Source organism: Aythya ferina (genome assembly GCF_964211825.1).
Source record: "Aythya ferina genome assembly, chromosome: 8".
NCBI classification, from domain to species: domain Eukaryota; kingdom Metazoa; phylum Chordata; class Aves; order Anseriformes; family Anatidae; genus Aythya; species Aythya ferina.
In genome coordinates this window covers 14385917-14402164 of record NC_140304.1, presented here as the reverse complement: position 1 = coordinate 14402164, position 16248 = coordinate 14385917, and the positions used below count along the sequence as shown (strand labels likewise).

General features: G+C 44.7%; 1 protein-coding gene across 6 annotated transcripts in view; it reads right to left on the bottom strand.

Moving 5' to 3' along the window:
• Positions 1-187: 187 nt before the first annotated feature.
• The window catches only part of SMG7 (SMG7 nonsense mediated mRNA decay factor), a 47454-nt gene continuing 31393 nt past the window's right edge, over positions 188-16248 (bottom strand). For 2 of the 6 annotated variants that reach the window (XM_084527051.1, XM_084527053.1), the window contains exons 14-23: positions 15779-16214; positions 11910-12054; positions 10309-10697; positions 9209-9574; positions 7529-7678; positions 5295-5375; positions 4543-4702; positions 3078-3248; positions 2830-2975; positions 188-2312 (exon numbers count right to left, since the gene is read on the bottom strand). In XM_084527051.1, the coding sequence (XP_084383177.1) occupies positions 2199-2312; positions 2830-2975; positions 3078-3248; positions 4543-4702; positions 5295-5375; positions 7529-7678; positions 9209-9574; positions 10309-10697; positions 11910-12054; positions 15779-16214 (2158 nt within the window). In that variant the 3' untranslated portion in view covers positions 188-2198. The remainder of the gene's footprint in view (positions 2313-2829; positions 2976-3077; positions 3249-4542; positions 4703-5294; positions 5376-7528; positions 7679-9208; positions 9575-10308; positions 10698-11909; positions 12055-15778; positions 16215-16248) is intronic. The other 4 variants (XM_084527054.1, XM_084527052.1, XM_084527055.1 and 1 more) reach the window with 4 other exon arrangements.

The window sequence follows — 16248 nt, the reverse complement described above, 5'->3', positions numbered from 1 at the left end:
AGCACAAAACCACAATCCGATTATCTGCACTGAGCCCAAGCCAGAATCTGTGATTTATTTAGTTCTCTTTCAGGAAAAAAAAAAAAGAAAATCAACTCCAAACCTTCATCTGACTTATCCAGAGAAATACGCATTTTTGAAAGACTGCTGAGTTACACAGGAAATGAATGCTACACACAGACCTGGATGGAGAGAACATGGTTTAATTAAAGGCAAAGCTGATTTCAGCAGCTGCAGATCTTGCACAGACAGACAAAAAACACAAAAAAAGCTTACGACACAAACCAGTTTCTGTTGGGGGCCCCTTCCCTTGCTCCCCTGGACTCCGGAAGACAGGAGGGGAGTCCCAGCCAAGCGTCAGACGCGTTCCTGACACCGGATTCTCATGCACAAGTGGAGCGGTGTGGCTGGGACCCTGGCACGGCCGGGAGTGAGATGGTGAACCTGGTTAGCTCGTTTAGGGTGCAAGAGTCAGTGACAGTTCAAACACTGGAATGTCGCAGCTGCCGGGGCGCACAGCTCAATACACAAACGGGGAAGGCTGGGGATAGGTACAGAGGGGTTTGGTTCATATTAGCACTGGGTGGGAACTTCACTTTTTGGACTTGTTAAAGGAAATACATCTTCAAAATGCAACAAAGAACAGTGATGTTGCTAACGTGGAGAACGTGGGGGAGCTGCTCATACCCTCGGATGGGTATTGGGTCTCCATCTTCCCTTTTTGTATTCTGTCGGGGCTGCCCAGACTCCAGTGTCACTTAGGCTCCTGCATGTGCTTTGCTCTGCAGCTGACTTCCAGCTCAGAGATCCTGAACCATCACACAAACCCCTACTGCTAAACACAGCAAATGGACATTGAGATTGTTTCCGTAACTTCCCTGGGAAGCCTAACAAAAACGCTGTCCTTTCCTTTAATGAAGTTTCCAGTCTTCCTTCCCCTAATAAATAGCAAATAAAACGTTTTTCTTTCCCTTCTGCACCTTTTCACATGTGAACAGCACTATGCTTTCTTCTACATGTGGGTTGCACATGTGTGTCCACGGTGCCTCAGATTCCTTTCTAGAACTGAAAGCCTGGGGGCTGCAGCTGGGAGGGCAGGGGACGGGTTTCTGCAGAGCTGGTGTGTGCCTATGGGGGCTCGTACACTCCACATTGTCCAGGCTGACTGTCGTCTTTACCCAGTCCTGCTGGACCCCTGATTACTTTCTGCAAGATGTTGCACATTGGCAATAAAACTACTAGCATCCAGCGAAAATGGGAGGATGGGGAAAAGAAAAAAAAAAAAAAAACATTGAAAGCTTTCTACCTACCTATTAAAATGAGTCAGGCTGTGAATGCACAGACTAGCCTGCCCTTTGTGGGGCTAGTCACTATGCTACAGTAAAATGTACAGGAATCAAACATTAATTTAAAACCCCATAGCAGTTAAACTTGCTTGTCCAGCAGGGTGCTGCAATGCCCCACATCACTGATAATAGCTCAAACACCTGCTGAGAGGAGGGCATTTCATGCTGGAGTCTCTAACCCACCCACAGGCTGGCTAAAGCCTTTGAGTGAAAGGAAGTGGTGTCAAGTGCCAGATTCTCCTTCATGAAACTCCTTCAGTAGCCCAGGAGATAAAGCCCACCTTGCCACCAACCTCCTCTGACCAGAGCAGCAACTGGGGCTTCTGTTGCTCTACACTGACTAAAACGCATGTCTCTGTATGGAAGAATTCAGTGTGATCTTACTACTGAGATAGTCATAAAGATGTTTAGGAGTAATTTCAACTACATTCTCAGTCAGCGAAGCAATCATTAATGGATTCCTATTTTATCTCCCCAAAGAGAGGAAAAGGATTGAGAAGTTCTCATTGGCTTCTCCCATCTGCCCTTCGTTCTCAGCTTTTGCTTCCCATGTGGCTGGGGACATGCACAATGGAGAAGGTGAGAGGCGGTGATATCGGGTTACTGAGTGAGACAAACAGCAGTTCCTCTCTCCCTTCAGAGGGCCCAGGGATGGGAGAGTTCCTGATGTTGTTTTCTTGCACTGCAGACGTTTTGTGCACACTCAGTGGGTTGGTGGAGCACTTACGCCCTCCTGACAGCGAGGAACAGAAGAGAGGGCTGCCACCTGCACAGGACTGTGTGGGCCAGTCCTGCAAACCCAACATGCCATGGTTTATGGAGCCTTTGTTTGCACGGGTTGCCACCTCGTTCTCAATGCGGTGGGTTCATGGTGCCTTGTCCACGTTGCTGTTTCTGCTTCTGCTGCATTAACAGCTGCTCCAGGGCTGAGGGTCCTGGGTGCATCATGGAACTGGACCAGATGGACTAAAAGTAAACAGTCAACACTAGCATCTCCTTGTTTTCTTACAGATGAGGAGACTTTACTCTATTTTCCCCTCTTCCCTTCGTCACTCATACCTGTCTTACCATGAAAGTCAGACTTCAAAAGGTGGCCTTCTAAAGGGAGCTCCCCTTGAAGCAGCTTACCCTCCCCACCAGAATCCTCATTACCATATAAATATATCCCACATTCACAATTACTAATTTTAGACCAGTCAAAGCAAATGTTATTTCTTCCAGTTCTGCCAGCCTGGTCTTGTTCCACAAAATATTCTAGAACAGCAAGAACTGAGAAACTGTGACATCTTCCAGAACTGGTCATGCCTCCCACATTGCCTACGTAAGCAAGGAATTTGCATGAAAAGCCTCCAAGGTTTGACCCTGAACCCCGACACCTGGAACAGCAGCGTGAGCTGCCTATAGCCACCAGACCCTGGCCCCATAGGCAAGTGCCTGTTCCCAAGCACAGCTTTATAGTTATAAGCCTTATAGTTAACTATACCTTCAGACTCTCCATGAGCACAGCTGAGGAGTCCTCTATGGCAGGGCCTTGGGCTGCCCAGGTGCCACTGGGAGTGCTGGGCTGGTGCCAGCTGCTCTCTGATGACGACGTTGCTGGGAGATAGTCCAGACCAAACCCTCCCATTGCTAAAATGGGGAAGAGAGACAAATTCAAAGGAATCTAGCAAAACCATTGCAAAAACAAACGTCAACAGCTGGCTTCATCCAGGCCTGGAACACAGCACTTGCCTGGCTTATCTGTTTTCCAGCGGTCTGCGATTCTCCTGTCTCTGTTGTCTGGAGTCCCAATAGGTCCGAAGTTGGAGAAGGGAACAGAATTGTGGTTATGGGTTGGAGGGGAGCTTGGCAAGCTGCTGGGGTTGGAGGAGTGAGGAGACTGGCTGGCTGGTGTCGAATGATCTAGTGATTACAAGGCAAGAGGGAAAAAGTGAAGAGAAACAGCAGGAGCCTCCTGATTTTGAATTTCATAGTGCTGCTGCAATTTCTGCCATCACTCAGTTTTCTCCAGTACTGAAGGTCAGTTTTTATTCCCTCTATTGCATGAGTAAATTCATAAATTCTGAGCGAAAGCATTTGCACATATACAATAATAGAATGACTGTGTTTAAGTGCACATACATGCCTACCAGAAAGCAAAAATCCAGGAAACCTCAAGAGGGCTGGCTAGTGAACAGTGAGCTTTCCCCTTGTTTCTTGAATAACTTCTCTCAAACAAACAAACCTATCTCCAAGCTTGACAAGCTAATAAAGAATAACTTTAGACCAAGGAGTTTGCAAGTTTACAACTTCAATTTGAATGTTTTACACTTCTTTGGGTCTTAAAGCAATTCAGACCAGAACTGAATACTGAGCAAAGCAGGAGTGCAGGCATGGAAGAGTCTCTCTGTGAGCAGGAGAGCGCGATGCCTGAAGAGAACAAAGCAGAGCAGGGTGCCAGGATGTATTCTTGTATGAGGAGGTGAAGTGAAAACTAAAACCCATGTAGTGTCATAAATCCTGCTAGAATAAAAGCACTTTGAAGCTCCCTTCATTTCATCAACAACAGTTCCTTCTGATTGGCTGCGAAAGTCTTGATATGACCAAAGAACATCTCCAATGGCTAAGTTATTTAAAGTCCTCTTTTTACATTCCTTCCCTCCCCTCACATTCTTGTGGACTTTTTTGGGATGGCAAGGTTATGACAACTCTAATGTGTTTTATGCCCTCAAGAAAATTGTTAAAGAAAAAGCTGGTTTGCTTTGTAGGCTGCTTTACCATTAAAAGAAATAGTGTCATACTTTCCTCCTCACTCTTCAATCCTAGAGTTTTTCCTCTTTCAAATATCTGCTTTATAAAATCCAAATCTTCCTGGTTCTTCCAAAGAAGCAACATTAGAAGTACAATAATTTTTAAAATGCATAAAGTCCTACTCTCAAATGCTTGTCAGGAATTTAAGTTAAAGAGATTTCAGTATTCAACACTTCCTACAACTTTTATCCTGCTCAGCTACTTCAACTAAAAATCTAGGTTCTTACCCTATATTAGTGACAGAACCCCATCGCATTTCCAAGGATTATATATAAAGGAACACAGAAACCTTCAGACATTGTAAAGAAGATTTTTTTTAATTTCCAGTTACATTTAACTTGCAGTAGGCTCAGAATTAACTCCAATCCTCTTAAAATACACACAAGAAAAATTGTACCAGGATTACCTGAGCTGGCTGGAAGGGATGGAGACCACGGAGTCCCTTCAAAGAGAGAATATAGTGAAGTCTCCTGATGGGCAACTGAAGGGGTGACTTCTGTTTTTGTGCTGGTATTCATGTTTTTCCCATATACCTCATTAAACATGCTGTTATTTGGATATCTTTCCTGGAATAAAGAGAGTATGAGTACAGGATTTATTTGAAACACGGAGAACATATGAAGGAAATTACTGAAAAGGAAAAAGTGTTTTGATTTGTCACTCCTCAGAATCTTCTCTGAATGCTTTATTTAACAAAGTCCTTCACATCCTGAATCGGGGCCCATTTCTCCTGGCTGAATTGCAAAGCCTTCATGAAATTTTAAAATTTCTGCTCAAGAGACCCTGCTCTGCTCCTTGGAAGAGAAGGGGTGTTCCACTGGTTAGGAATAAAAATACTCCCACACCACAAAATGTGGGGATTCACCTTTTCACTCAACTCTACAATCCCACTGAAAGCAAACATCCCAGGAACTCAACAAGACTCAACAGTACCTCTGCAGAACAGTACCTAGGGTGAGTTTGGGAAGACAACTGATTTTCAACAATGGGAAAAGGCAAACAAAATAACCTTGTTAATACAGACTGAAATTAGGCCCGTGGATCTCCTTTCCAGTTTGCCATTAGTTTGCACTAAAGGATGTGCCCATACTTCTGCCATTGTCTAGCTAAACAGTAAGTCAGAACAGCAAAATGCTACCAGCTTTGGCCATCACATACCTGATTAAGAGAAAAGCCACTGAGAGACAGGAAAGATGATGACTGAGACATCAATTCTGACGGTTTTTCCAGCAGGGACTTCTTTGAAAAACCAGAAAAGGAAAACAAGCAGTTGGTTTTCAGTGTGGTCAGCAGGAGGAAAGTAAGCTACAAAAAACTGCCCAGGTATTTTTGTTTTAAACTTTTATTGCATTTTTGACCTCAGCACTGTGGAGGGCAGGGGGGAACAAACTAACAAATGCAAAAAATCAGAAGTTTTCCCATTAATTGTAATTAATAACTAAAAATCAACAGTCATGACAGCTGAGAGTCCCAAGAAACCCCACTGACAGCAGTTTCCCAGTTCTCAAGCGCCTCTGGCTGCTTCCACAGTCTGACACGTCTAGAGGGGATGTTCCTGCCAAACGCACCAACCCTGTGGATGTATAAAAACCTTGCACAAATGAGACAGGATCCTTTCCAGTGAGCAGAGTGCTCAGTCATGCCTGACGAGACCCTTGGACACTGCTATTCATTGATGGATTGTTACTTTCGAGTACTCCTGCTGTATAGACACTCAGAAGAATCACAGCTTGTCTTACTGACTAATTGGGTTAAACAGTTAAAGTTGCATTTATTTCTCCCTCATTTTCATTATAAATGACTATAGAAGAAGAAAAGTGTTTGCAGCAGAGGTTCCAAAACTCCCATGGGCTCCATGTTGAAATATTATGGCCTTTTCCATGACCTTTTCCATCTCTGCACCTCCTCCCATACAGCTATTATCTGCAGCCTAGTATTGCTCAGTTTTTGTTTTCAGTTCTTATTATGATTAAGCAATGAAAAATACTGATATGAATTATAACAGTATGAACCAAGCCTATTTAGGGAAGAGACAGAATTAGTTATCACTGAGACATAAAGGACAGAAAAACTGTAAAGCTTGGCTGGTAGAGAATTGAACACCCCTGACCTTAGGGTCAGGATCAAAAATTCACAGAATTAGTGAAGTCACAAGTAAAGCTGTGTGTGATCCAAAATTACGTCTGTAGTTTTGTTCCCTCTTGCCCCCAGACCAGCTCAGCACATCAGGTATTTTAAAATTTATAGTTCAAATAATAAGAAAAGCCCCTCCCTAACATGGTCTTAATACCTGGAATAACTTTGCTTTTATCCTGCAAGCCTGAGACAAACAGCCCCATTTTCTTGGCAAGCAGCTCCTAGTTTGTTAGATTTTCCAACTGACAACTCATTACTTTGAAAGCACGTTGTAAAAAGCAGACACGATTTGTACTCAGCACATCCACACAGCCTGCACAGAGAAGTGTTTCCGTCCATTTGCCAGCAGACAGCAACTGCAGGAGCTTCAAAGGAGGCTGCTGAAGCAGCAGCTGTTAGTTCCTTAGCAAAGGTATTGAAGAAGACAGCAATGGGTGTCTGCTTTGCTACTGGCTCCTCGGGACAACATGCAAATTAACGGAGGAATAGATTTATTAACCAGGGATTTTAAACAGAGTCACAAAATACCCCTCCCTGTTACAGCCACAGATCTGAAACACAAGTATTCACTGAGCGTGCCTGGAGCCACACAAGAAGCGCACTGTGTTTTTAGAGCTAAGTTAAGACTTCAGCAGCTCACAGGACCTCCAGCTATCAAGCTAGGAACACAGAAATGCAGACAAATCTCTCAGGCTGTCAAACTCCCTGCACTTCTATAGGAGTCAGTGATTATTTAGTCAGTTGCTTGCAGGGTTCTTCTAAAACCATCTGGCTCATTTGCAATCTCTTCTGCATTTACTAGGGTAGTTTCCCCCTGCCTTTATGTGTTTCCTACATGCAACTGTACCAAAGGCACTTGTTCTGATGACTTCCTTTCACTGCACACACCCTTGTCCCTGTTACCACGCCCAAACAACTGGGGAACAGGAAGTATCTTAAAGGGTGCATCAATGTGAACCAAAGGTTCAAATCCTGTGAACCGTGCTTACAAGAACACCCCACAATTATCCTGCTTTCTGAACAAACTGGCAGGTCTGGCTGTGGACCAAGAGCTATGTGGGATGCTACAGCACCTCCCCAGCTCTCCAGAGCCAGGGGCCTTGGGCTGAGCTCTCACACGGAGACTGGCTCAGCAGCAGGAGGGAAGTGCAGAGGAGGGATGGGGAAGAGAAAGAAATTTCCCATTTCTTATAATTTCACAGAAGAAAGAGATGCCAGTTTGAATGAGAAGCAGCAGTATTAAGTCAAATACATACAAAGAGGCTTCGTCCAGGAAGAGAGGCGAGAGGCCCCAGCAGAGCTGGGTAAAGATCAGGAGGATTAGAGAAAATCAGCTCTTCCTCCTCCTCCAAGGCAGCCAGACTCTTTAACAGGTCCGGAGGAAGCAAAGGGGAGCTCTTGGGGTCCTAGTGACAGAAATGAGCACAGTGAGACAACAGAAGACAGAAAGGGAAGAGCAAGAGCCAAGTGGGGAGAGACTAAACCAAAGCAGGAGAGAGAAACCAACAGGAGAACAGCAGGCTGTGGCGAGGAGCGCAGCATGCACGAGTGTGAGATGAAAACAGTGCAACAGAAGTGGGTGGAAGCACACAGAAAAACGCTGAGCAAAAAACAAACCAGCCTCATGGCCTAAGGTGTAGCGGGAGAGGTCCTGCACCTCCCTGGTAAGTGGTGCAGCCAAAACGATGGGCAACTAATTGCAATCAATGCAGCAGTGCTTCCCACAGCATTACTGACAAATACTGAACCCATTTTCATATTAGAGGACAATAAACATGATTCTTCCTGAGAAGGAAGATCTTAAATTATTCTACAGCTGTAATTCAGGTTTCAGCTGAAATTACATTTGCATCTTCCCTCATCTGTTTGCAGAATTTAAACCCCCTGAGACACTGCCACTGTTATCAGCTACTGCACAATGGTATAGAAAAAATAAACTTTTAAGTGCTACGTCTTGAATTTTGAGAGGGATGCTTAAAACACAAGCATCGCTGACACAGCCTCTGTTTGTACTGTGTTGTGCTTACACCAAGGCGGTTTCCGATTTAGGGATGAGAACAAGGCTTTGGCCCAGCCTCCATCTAAAAATCACAGCCTGACGTCAGAGGAGAGGCAGTCTCCTGAATATTGTCTGTCTTTTCTCCCCAGACGATAAGCTATGTGATCTCAGCTGACCTTTTGAAATTCCTGAGTGCATTTACAGAGGCATATCTGACCAAAGGTTTAAAAAGGCCTCTGTTTAAGTTTCCTTATAACCATCACCAGAAGCACTTCCAGACAATCCAGGACTTAATACATAACAAAGATTGCAGGCTTTTTATAAACTGCAGCACAAAGCAGAACTGCACCGAAGCAAACAGAAGTAAAGTATTCCATTAGTGCAATCAAGAGCTAAGGGATGGAGTTCAGCACTCTTGCTACGTGGTGGGATTTGCAGGAGGAAAAAAAAACAAAATCAAAATGGGGTTTGCTCCTACTATCCTCAATTTCTATCCCCAGTTTGGCTCTTGCAGCCTCACCTATTCAACACACTCAAGATACTCTGTGGGTGGCAAGAGTTTATCTAAAGGGTAAGAATTCAATTACAGTTATTTAGATGCACTCATGGTTTTCATCAGTTGCCAGACAAGTATTTTCCCTGTCAGCTGCCATGTGTCTTGGCCCAGCAGATGCAGTGCAGAGACCAGCGTCATGTCTACACTGAGCATGACTTACACCTATGTGAAAACAGGTCTTCAAGAGCCTGATCCCCCTCCACAGTCCACTGAAGCAGCAAATCCAGTACTGTACGCTGGGATCCCGTTTCCGAACATCCAGCTCCCTTGCAAATGTTTTCATTGATGCACTTGGGTCTACAGGGCATTACTACACTGGGCAAATTGCCTGAGCAATATCAGAGCCTCGCTAGATTTCACCACTTTTACATGGATCTTTACCTCAAAAGTCATCCTGGAGACAGCATCCTGCTCTGGGCGGAAGACTCCTTGCCGTTTCCCCCTGCGGTCCATGTTGGACTGCTGTGCCATCACCCTGTTGTCGGCCATGCCATAGGAAGAGTCCCAGTAATATTCTGGCACCTTGACTTCTGAGGGGTTCTGGTTATATGGCTCCATTGGGAAAGGCTTCATTTTTTTCTCCAGAGGTTGCTGTTGCATCACAGGAGGCTGTAATGACTGTTCAAACAGTTTTAGAGGGTCCTGGGCCTGCAGGTAATAGGACTGCTTTACAGGCATGATCTTCCCCAGAGAACCTTGGACTTGCGGCGGGCTCCAGAGCTGCTTTGACGAGTCTGTCTGTGGGTACTGAGGCAGAGATGCATGCTTTTGTCAGCAGGTAGGAACAATTAACATCAACTGGTTTTCTAACTTCAAGCTGTCATTCTAGCTGACTCATAGCAGATACTCTGCAAACATTCTCATCGACTACATTATTCACCAAAATTCAGTCTCAGTAGGCATACAGCCTCATCAAGCTCAAAGCCACCAGCCAAGCATAATCCCTACTCCAGTTCGGCACCTTACAGACACCTTTATTAAGGTACTGAACTGCTGCCCAGAGCAACAGGAGGGCCTCGCTTGCCATCAAGGCCAGACATGCCAGAAAGGAGGTTTTGTCAAGTACACAAGCACGAAACCAAGAGGAAGGAACTGACAGCGGAACCCGGTAAGCCCACAGGAAAGAGCGAGTAGGGTGAAGATTCAGAGCCCATCCTCATTGCTCCAACAAGACTTATTTACAGAGGCCTAGGACAGAAATATCTCAGAATCATCACCTTCATACCTTGTCTACACACAGAAACACTTACAAAGATTACCATCTTCTCAGCCCAGTAGATACCTTCCTCTTAGTTACAGAATAGCAGGTTCATGACCACTAAAATTCAGCTGTTTTTCAAATTTGCCCAGAAGTTGACAGATCAAAATTCCACAGCGAGGTCTTTAACAACAACAGTATGAGGTAGACCGGGAACAGAAGTCTCCAACATTGCCAGTTATTTTTAAACACAGCTTAGGCACACTGTACTAGCCAGGCTTACCTGCTGGAACCCAGAGTGGTGTGGCGGGCTCTTCCCCAGGCCCTGCACAGCTTTTGTTGGGGACTGTTGCTGCTGCTGCTGGGCCAGCGCTTGGACCTGTAACTGGCCTGCTGACTGTGCTGTTGCCTGAGCTGGTAGAGATGAGAGGGGTTGCTGGGAGGGAGGTGGTGTTTGCTGAGCTCCCTGGGTCATTGGCCCCGGTCCAGAGGGCCGCTGCTGGCTGTAAGGAATGTGGGACTGTTTCCCACCTTGCACCTGGTTTCCTGCAGGTGAGTGAGCCGTGGGCTGGAGGAAGGTTCCTGGGACAGAAACGCCTCCCGGGAAGGTGTATCCCGTACTCATGGAGAAAGCCACAGGGGGAGGGACAACATAGGTCGGAGGTGGGAACCCTGCAAAACAAAGAGCCGTAACTGTAGTTTCCCAGCAGAAAGCAGCTTCCTCAAGAAAACATTCTGTTTTTTTTTTTTTTTTAATTTTTTTTTTTATTTTTTTTTTATTTTGTACATTTAGAGCATCAGAACAGGAAACACCAAGCACAGTTTGCAGACAGGCACTATCATGTCCTTTTCCACCTTTGCAAGTACACGGCTATGATCACAGAGGGATTCGGAGCATTCTTCAGTTTTCTTCCAATATTCCAGGCACTGGCAACAATCTGTCAGAGCAGCATCTAGGAGAGTTGCAGGATTGTCCCCATACCTCCACCTCCCTGCTCCTCCTCCCCTTTTTCATTCCCCATCATGTTTTTTTTGACGTGTTACCCCCAAAGTTCCCACCCCTTCAAACACACATTTCCAGACAATTTCTGCAGCACTGGACACAGAAGAAATCGATAAGTCTCCTGCCTCCCGCCAGAGCATCACCAGTCCTAGGATTAATTTAGGTAAGGAGATAAATGGCAAGCAAACCAATCCTCACATCTACAAGATCAATTTATTTCCTGTAGCTCACGCTGAAAAGCCAAGTTTGGAAGGCACGATTTAATTCTATGACAGGCCATATTTCCTGCTGGCATTAAAACAGAGAAGAGGTCCCTCTCTCTTATATTGAGGAACTATGCAGAGGAGCTACAGGAAAGATACAGCTCCCAGCTATTTTGCGAGCAAAGATGGACAGTAAGGCATAACAGGAATGCTCCGCAACAAAATGGGAACACGCAACACAGCAACAGCAAATGACACCACACAAATTACAGCTTAAAACATGAGCATCACTACAAAAGAAACCAAGCTAGAAAGAAAGCAGCGTGACTGATCTTTTGTAATAGTCCTACATACAGGGAACGCTTTCTCCTGGGCTAGCAGAAGACTTTATCATGTTTTGACTTACTACAGAAACAGCCTCCTGTGAAATCTCTTGATCTTGTGCTAATCAAGAAGGAAGGTGGCAGATTTCATGGCAGACACTGATAACAAAACATAAGGAATCCTATTCATCTCATTTCAGTTCTGCTATGCCCCTTCTTTACAACACTAAGACTCTCACCATGAGAATGCACGTTCATTAGAACAGCCACTACCTTCAGAGGCTGTAACAGCTAAGAGCACAGACTTTTCTTTGCAGACAACTGTAAAACCACACTTTGAAAGAACACAAGTTACCTGGCCGGCTAGGAAGGGGAGGGAAAGCTCCTGGGTGATGAATGGGGATGAACTGGGAACTGCTGGCCTGACTCGGAGTCTGAGTTACAGGTGTTTTCCTGGCTTCAGACACTGGAGTCTTCCTCATCTCTGTCTGGGATTTCACCTAATACAAAATAAAGCAAGAAGAAATTAGGTAACTTTTCCTGTAATTAACCATATAATGTCTCAAGCCAAAAAACAAACTCTCAAATAGTCAGAGAATTTTCTTTTGCCCTAAGTTACTGGAGGAGGTTTGGAACATCAGAATCCAGTTCCTTCTCTGGCCTCAGGCAGGTGACTTTGCCTCTCCTCAGACACTCCTTGCCTCACAAAAGCACTGGACAGATGCCCACCCAGAAGACTGCAACAGGCTCGTCCTCTAGCAAGAGAGTGGGAAGCAGGCATAACATCCTCAGACCATACACAAAGGACTTACCATGCTGCTCACCTGCAATGCCTTAAGAACAAAAACAGAAGATGCAAATGCTATTACGCTTCTCCTAGGGCACTGCGTCGACCTACTTCAAGCTACTTACATGCAGCACCTTAGAAAACAAACTCTGCCACCTTCTTCCTAGGGAACTTTTCCAGCCTCATCTACACAGTGCAGCATATGCACAAACTCCTGCATATCATGAAATTCTTTCAAATAAGAGCATACACGACACATAGCTGAGGTGGTAACCTCTTTCAGTTTACCGTGAAATTGCTGTATGTTCTGTTAAAAGAGCTGCACCAGTTAAAGGCAGAGAGAAGAATGTAATGTAATGTTTACCTGATTCTGAGTCTGTTGCGGGCTGGGTCTTCCTGGAGAGGAAGACAGAGGGGAAGACTACTTTCCCTTTCTGTTCAGCTCGGCAGAACTGCCTGGAATGCAAGATGGAGCAGGCAGGAAAAAGACAGCAAGCAAAGAACCCGGGCAATATAGAAAGGGCCCAGGAGCAGACCTGATGCCAAGCCTCAGAGGTGACTGAAAGGGGTTTTTATCAGTGATCAAATAAAAAACCCAAACAATAATAAAAAAAAAACAGCTGCGTGGGACTTCTTTCAACATTTAGAGCTACTGATTTGAAAGGACTAGGAGGGTAGGCACTTCCTTCCAAAATCAGTGATGGGGTGAAAATGCATTCAATCTTTCTCTTAAGTCTTTCTTAAATAACTCTGAATTTCCCCATTTTTAAATTATGGGAGTGTAGTTTGGTTTTTGTTTCATTAAAAAAGTAGCTTTTGAGACAGAGGTTTGGCTGTATTTTTCATCTCCCACTAGAAAAAGCTGGGAGGAAACTCCACCTCAGAGTCTGGCTGATGCTAAATGTCACAAATGATGGAGCAGCCCCTGCTCCCCCTCTCATGCCACAGCTGTTTGCTGCCCACCTGTACCCTTTATCACATTCTGTATGTTCAAATTATATCATGCTGTACCTTTTTTTCCTCTCTCCACAAGAAGCCAAACATTGTTACAACCCATACTGCATTCATTCTTTCATAGCAATGTCCAAATTCAAAGATGCTCTTCTTGCACAGGGATTTCAAAACACGAGCTCTAGTCCACCATAAACTCAAAGCTGCAATCAAACATTTCCAAAGGTGGCTTCCAAAAGACTCCCCTCATACAATTTATAGTGGGCTTTTAAAAGCTAAATAACTGAAATTGGTTAATCAAGAAAGCTTAATTTCAATCACTTCATTTGTTTCTCCTCGACCTCACCTCAAAAGCATCAATACTCCCACATCTTTACATCCCCAGCGGTCTCAAGAGTTCCCACTTGGTGCCTGGGAAGAGCATCGCTTCATCCCGGTGGCCTTTACATTACCTTGAGCAGGTCTGCATTACGCCTTCCTTTGCGCCCAACAGCATCTCCCCTCGAGGCCAGGTTCAACCTACGCCACGCTCGCGTGATCCTGTCTGAGCACGCAAGTTTTCCACCTATCTGTGAAACAGGACCAACTACTTCCCCTACAACATTCTTGACATTTTTGCTAAAGTAGGAGCTGCAGCTTTATAGAGTTTAGGCTTTTGAAAACAAAGAGCTACAGAGTAGACAAAGTTTGAAATTTCAGGGAAAGCCAAAGCAAAGCACTAGCAGACCATGAATTGGTACAAAGCCTAAGCAGGCATCTTAGCAGGGCAGGGAGCAAACCCTCCCCACGTCCTGGAGTAGGTGTGGGTAAATAAGTTCAGCAAACGGTGTTGTGATAGTTAAACTAAATAAAGCTGATAGAATTAAAAACTCCAAATTAGTTTCTCTTCAACAAAAGATGAAGTGTGACCAACCAGATCCAACACAGCACCCTATCCAGGAAAAATGCATTTCAAACCCAATGGTAAGTCTTAAGACCAAAAAAACAAACAAGTTTCTGATAAATCGACTGGGTTAAAATTACCTTCCCTACACAAGAGACCTACACTACTTCTTCGAGCATATTGGTTTTTCAGCCTCAAGCCCTTCTTTTGCAAGGCAGGGTCACAAACCCCGGCACAGGAGTTATGCTCAGGCCTGCAGCCACATTCCAGACATGTTCAGCAAACAAAGCCTAAACACCTGCCACTCCAACTCCCCTATCTAGACTGTTTTTCAGGTACCAGGCCGGTGTCAGTGACTCAAACAACTGTCACAGTTTCTGTGGGTTACTCCTCTTACCCTTCCCACCCCTGCACAGACCCCATGCAAACCCAACGCAGGACTGCCCATGCAGACCTTCCCTTTCATACTAACATTGCCTAATAAGAAATGATCAGAAGGAGAAGAACGATCCAAGGGTCCTACCAACACACACCAGAAAGACATGGAGCTGCTTTGTCTAGCCTAGGGAAAACAAAATTTCAGTAACAGGTCCTCAGAGCACTTGCAAAGAGAAGACTTGAGTTATTCTCTAGACCAGCTTGAGTTATTCTCTAGACCTGTCCTGGGAAGCAGTAGGTTTACGCAGTAGCAAGGGAGATGAAGTGCGTTAAGAAATGATTTCTGCTTGTAAGAACAGTGAAGAACTCACCCTGTTTCTCAAGGGAAATAACTGAATCTCCATTATCATTAAATGCCTCTAGACAACACCTGTCAATGGATGAGATACAGCCAAAACAATCCAGGTACAGATTACATCGACCCTGAAATTCTCCACCCTTATTCACTACAACTCTGTGGAAGCCAGAACAGTAAATTCACTCCCTACACACAAGGTGAGCATTTTTGTACATAGTGCTACATAAATGGGGGAAAAGAGCATGCCTTTAAAAAATACAAAAGAGAAAAGAACAGCTGATGTGAAAACCAACAATTCTCAACAAGCATCTCAGTGCAGAATTACAGGTTAAAAGCTGCGTGGCTTTTCTTACAACCACCGAGGGCCTCCTTACTGCACACGCAGTACAGAGGATCCTCCTCCAAGTAAACAACTCAGTGCTTTTGTGGTGTGTTCGATTTATTGCAAGCGCACAAGCCAACTGAACAGAAAATGCCCAGCTCCTTCACAACAACCACAGCATGGGTAATAGCATGACTAAGACCTGGCCATGCACGCTGCCCCTTGAACTGTTTGTGGAACAAAAGCTAGAAGGCTTTGTTGTTTGAGTTTGTTTTTTAAATACTGAACATACAAAAAAAATCGCCTTTCATTGCTCCCTACCTTTTCCTCCCCAATAAACTGAGACAGCATCACGGAAAAGGGCAGAGACCCAAAGTTTACTAATACCTGGTCTCTGAGACAGATTTTTTTTTTTCCCCTTATGCATTAAGGGTACCTGCAGGCCCGCAGAAAGACCTTGGCTCTACTGATTTCTGTGCAAGCAGTGATGGCCCTGACACAAACATACTGCTAAGATGCAGTATCCCTTTGATCTAAAGGCTTACCTGAACTGCCACATTCTGCTTTCCTGCTTCCTGCATTTTATCCAATCCGCATTTCTTGGTCTCATTCTTTCTTTTATTGTTATCCTTCTTCCCATCGTTCTTATTGGCTACTATTCCTTTGCTATAGTCCCGTCTTTCCCTACCTACATCTTTAGGTGGATAGATCCGCCCTTGATCTCTGTTCATTTCTCGTGGCTTAATATTTTCTTTGAATGTGACCATTGGTTTTTCTCCCGCATCACAGTTGTTGTTTAGACTTCTGCCAGAGGACAGAACTGATTTGAGTCCAGGGCTGCCATCTGTGGATAGTGGTTCTGCGATAGATGTTTCCTGCAAGGTGAGACTCTCTTTGGCTTCGCTAGAATCCTCTAGTAATAATTCCGGGATTTCCGTCAGAAACAACAGCTTTCCTACCTCGTTTTCACACTGAATCAACCTAAAAAGACAGAAATTGAAAAGCAAATATGAAT